General features: G+C 43.6%; 1 protein-coding gene across 1 annotated transcript in view; it reads left to right on the top strand.

Annotated features, from left to right (window-relative positions):
* The window catches only part of ephb4b (eph receptor B4b), a gene marked incomplete at its 5' end in the record, with an annotated part of 33,953 nt that overhangs the window by 3,707 nt on the left and 26,718 nt on the right, over positions 1–3,528 (top strand). The window contains one exon of the mRNA XM_016574578.1: positions 239–653. Within this exon, the coding sequence (XP_016430064.1) occupies positions 239–653 (415 nt within the window). The remainder of the gene's footprint in view (positions 1–238; positions 654–3,528) is intronic.

Here is a 3,528-nt window from a genome sequence, read left to right as displayed (position 1 = left end):
ATCACACACACACACACACAGAGACACACACAGAGACACACACATACAGAGACACACACAGAGACACACACACCCACACACACACACACACACACACACACACACACTCACAGAGACACACTCACACACACACACACACACACACACACACTCACAGAGACACACACTCTCTCTTACACACACACACATGTTTTTCCTGTAAAAGCATCAGGATTTCATTTATGGTTGAATTCTTAAGGTCCAAATCTCTCGCTCTCCTCTCGTCCTGCAGGTGGATACGGTCGCGGCTGACTTTCTGTTGCGTCGCGGCGGAGAGAGGAAGTCTAACGTGAAGACAGTGCGCGTGGGTCCGCTGTCGAAGAAGGGCTTCTACCTGGCGTTCCAGGCTCAGGGCGCGTGTATGGCCCTGCTCTCCGTCCGCGTCTTCTTCAAGAAGTGCCCCGCCGTCACCCGCGCCTTCTCCTCCTTCCCCGAGACGCTCCCTCACTCGCTGGTGCAGCAGGCCGAGGGCGTGTGCGTCACAAACTCCGCCCCCACGGGCCAAGCCCCGCCCACCATGTTCTGTGGGGAGGACGGCCAGTGGGTGGGGCCTCCGTCCTCCACCTGTGAGTGTAAACCGGGGTTCGAGCTGGTGGACTCCGACCACTGCAGGGGTGAGTAAACCTTCACAGGAAACAGCAGGAAGTGACATCAGCGGTGCAGGCGGAGCTTGTGCTCTTGTCATGTTTGTGTCCGATGCACATCAAGTGCTCCTTGAGCGTTTTTTAATGATTTTTCTCTGTTTAGTTGTTGTTTTTTGGCAGAGGCGGACAGTAGTGAAGTATTTTTACTCCGCTGTAAAAGTACTTTTCAAGTGTCTGTACTTTATCAGTGTTTTTCTTTAGAAAACTTTACTTCACAACATTCCAAAGAATAATATTGTACTTTTTACGTTTCATATTAAATATCGTTTAATACTTAATTACATTAGAAATCTAGTACTTTCTTATTTATACTCAAGTAAAACTCAAGTTTTACTTTCTTTTTTTTTTACAATTTTTAATGTTCTTAAGTGTTAAAGGTAAAAAAACAAACTTTTATTTATGAAATGTAGTGCAGTAAAAAGGAAGCCATTATGCTTTGGAATGTAGCAAAGTAAAAGTTTTCCAAAGAATAACACTGTGATAAACTACAGATAAGCTACTTTTTAAATTTACTTGAGTAAAGTAAAAATACTTTCACTACTGTCCGCCTCTGTTTTTTTGGTCACTTTTCTCTATTTACGTATAAACATGCACAGAAACTGAACATTTGATAAAATGATGCAGTGATATTTAACAGCAAATCTTGAAATAAATCACAAAATGTCCTTTAATTTAATATTTGTCCTAACATCTGATCAAACGTCGGATTTTCGTGTTTTATTGAATTCGTTGAACTGATCTGAAACACCCTCGTCTAGTAGTCGTTCATTTTAAACATTACTCGACTAATCGCACGTTTATTAATAAACCATTTAAATCATTGTAATGATCCTTTAACTGCATACATAGCCTAATAAGCGCCCAAGCGCAAACACAAAGCTTGCCACAGCGCACCGCAGAAGCTATGATTATGAATGAATCAGGGAAAAACAGTAAGGAGGCTGCATTAACATTTTAATAATTCACTGATAAACTAGTGCTTTCTTTGTTTTCGGTTTAAGAGACGAAGTCTGCGACACCGACTCTTTGAGATACTGTTATAATTTTTGGGCCTATAAATGCATGCATAGATACACAAGAAAAGTTACATTTCAAATGTATTTTTTGTTCTCAATCCTACTTCTTTAGATGTTTCTATGCGTGCATGTGCTCAATGAGCTCTTGGTTGATTTTACTGATCCGAACGATTGGTTAAGAGGAAGTGCAGCGAAACAGAAAGAGTGAATGAAGCTGCTTGGACGGATCAGGTCCTGGTGTTAATTGTGTGTGTGTCACGTTCTAAACGAGCCGTGTGTCCTGCAGCACATGTAGCAGCGCTGCCTCTGTTTCTCTCTCTGTCCTGATGAGAAAAGCAAGCCGTCTGGATCCAGCGTCGCTCTCATTTAGCTGCGTTCGATCTGAAGCAGCTGTGTTTGTACTCGGCGCTCTCTCTCTCTCTCGCTGTGTGTGTGATGGTTAATAGAGCTTGATGAAATGCTCTTTTAATGAGCAGGAATTGGTCTGTGGGTGTGGCTGAGGATTATGGGTAATGCGATCCGTCTCTCTCTGCTTCTTTCTTCTTCTCTCCAGGGGAACATGTTCTTCTGTGAGTGTAATTAGATCGACTACAGATGACGAGAATCACGCTGATCGATATCTCATCGCTGTCATTAATCGCTTCTTTATTACGGCTCTACTGATGGGTGAAGTTAATTACTGGACTTTCTGTTGAGGAATGTGTAACAATTAGAGGAACAGTCTAAACACACAAACACAGCTGTGAGCGCCAAAACATGAACAAACCTTACAGCACTGCTCGTTTATGAATCACAAATTAATAATTCATTTATTTTGTATCTTCTGTCACATTTAACTCACTTCTGCAGACCTCAAACTTTAACTAAACGTACACACTCACACTCACACACACACGCACACGCTCGCACTCACACACACACACACGCTCGCACTCACATACGCACACACACTCTCTCACACACACACACTCACTCACACACACGCTCACTCACTCGCTCACTCACTCGCTCGCTCACTCACTCACTCACTCACTCGCTCGCTCGCTCACACTCGTGAGAGAGAGTGAGTGTGTGTGTGAGAGTGAGTGAGTGAGTGTGTGAGTGTGTTTATGAGTGAGAGTGAGAGTGAGTGAGTGAGAGTGTTTATGAGTGAGAGTGAGAGTGTGAGTGTGTGAGAGTGTTTATGAGTGAGAGTGAGTGAGTGAGAGAGTGTTTATGAGTGAGAGTGAGTGTGAGAGTGTTTATGAGTGAGAGTGAGAGAGTGAGAGTATTTATGACTGAGAGTTAGTGAGTGAGTGAGAGTGTTTATGAGTGAGAGTGTGAGTGTGTGAGTGAGTGTGAGTGTGTGAGAGTGTTTATGAGTGAGAGTGAGAGAGTGAGTGAGAGTGTTTATGAGTGAGAGTGAGTGAAAGTGTTTATGAGTGAGAGTGAGTGTGAGTGTGTGAGAGTGAGAGTGTTTATGAGTGAGAGTGGGTGTGTGAGTGAGTGAGTGTGTGAGTGTTTATGAGTGAGAGTGAGAGAGTGAGAGAGTGTTTATGAGTGAGAGTGAGTGTGAGAGTGTTTATGAGTGAGAGGAGTGAGAGTGAGAGTGAGTGAGTGAGAGTGTTTATGAGTGAGTGAGTGTGTGAGTGAGTGAGTGTGTGAGAGTATTTATGAGTGAGAGTCAGTGAGAGTGAGAGTGTGAGTGAGTGAGTGTGTGAGAGTGAGTGTTTATGAGTGAGAGTGAGAGTGAGTGAGTGAGAGTGTTTATGAGTGAGTGAGTGAGTGAGTGAGAGAGAGTGTTTATGAGTGAGTGAGTGAGTGAGTGAGAGAGAGTGTTTATGAGTGAG

This window comes from Sinocyclocheilus rhinocerous, unplaced genomic scaffold (assembly GCF_001515625.1).
Source record: "Sinocyclocheilus rhinocerous isolate Xijiao unplaced genomic scaffold, SAMN03320098_v1.1 scaffold2428, whole genome shotgun sequence".
Taxonomy (NCBI): domain Eukaryota; kingdom Metazoa; phylum Chordata; class Actinopteri; order Cypriniformes; family Cyprinidae; genus Sinocyclocheilus; species Sinocyclocheilus rhinocerous.
This window is presented reverse-complemented; position numbering and strand designations above follow the sequence as displayed.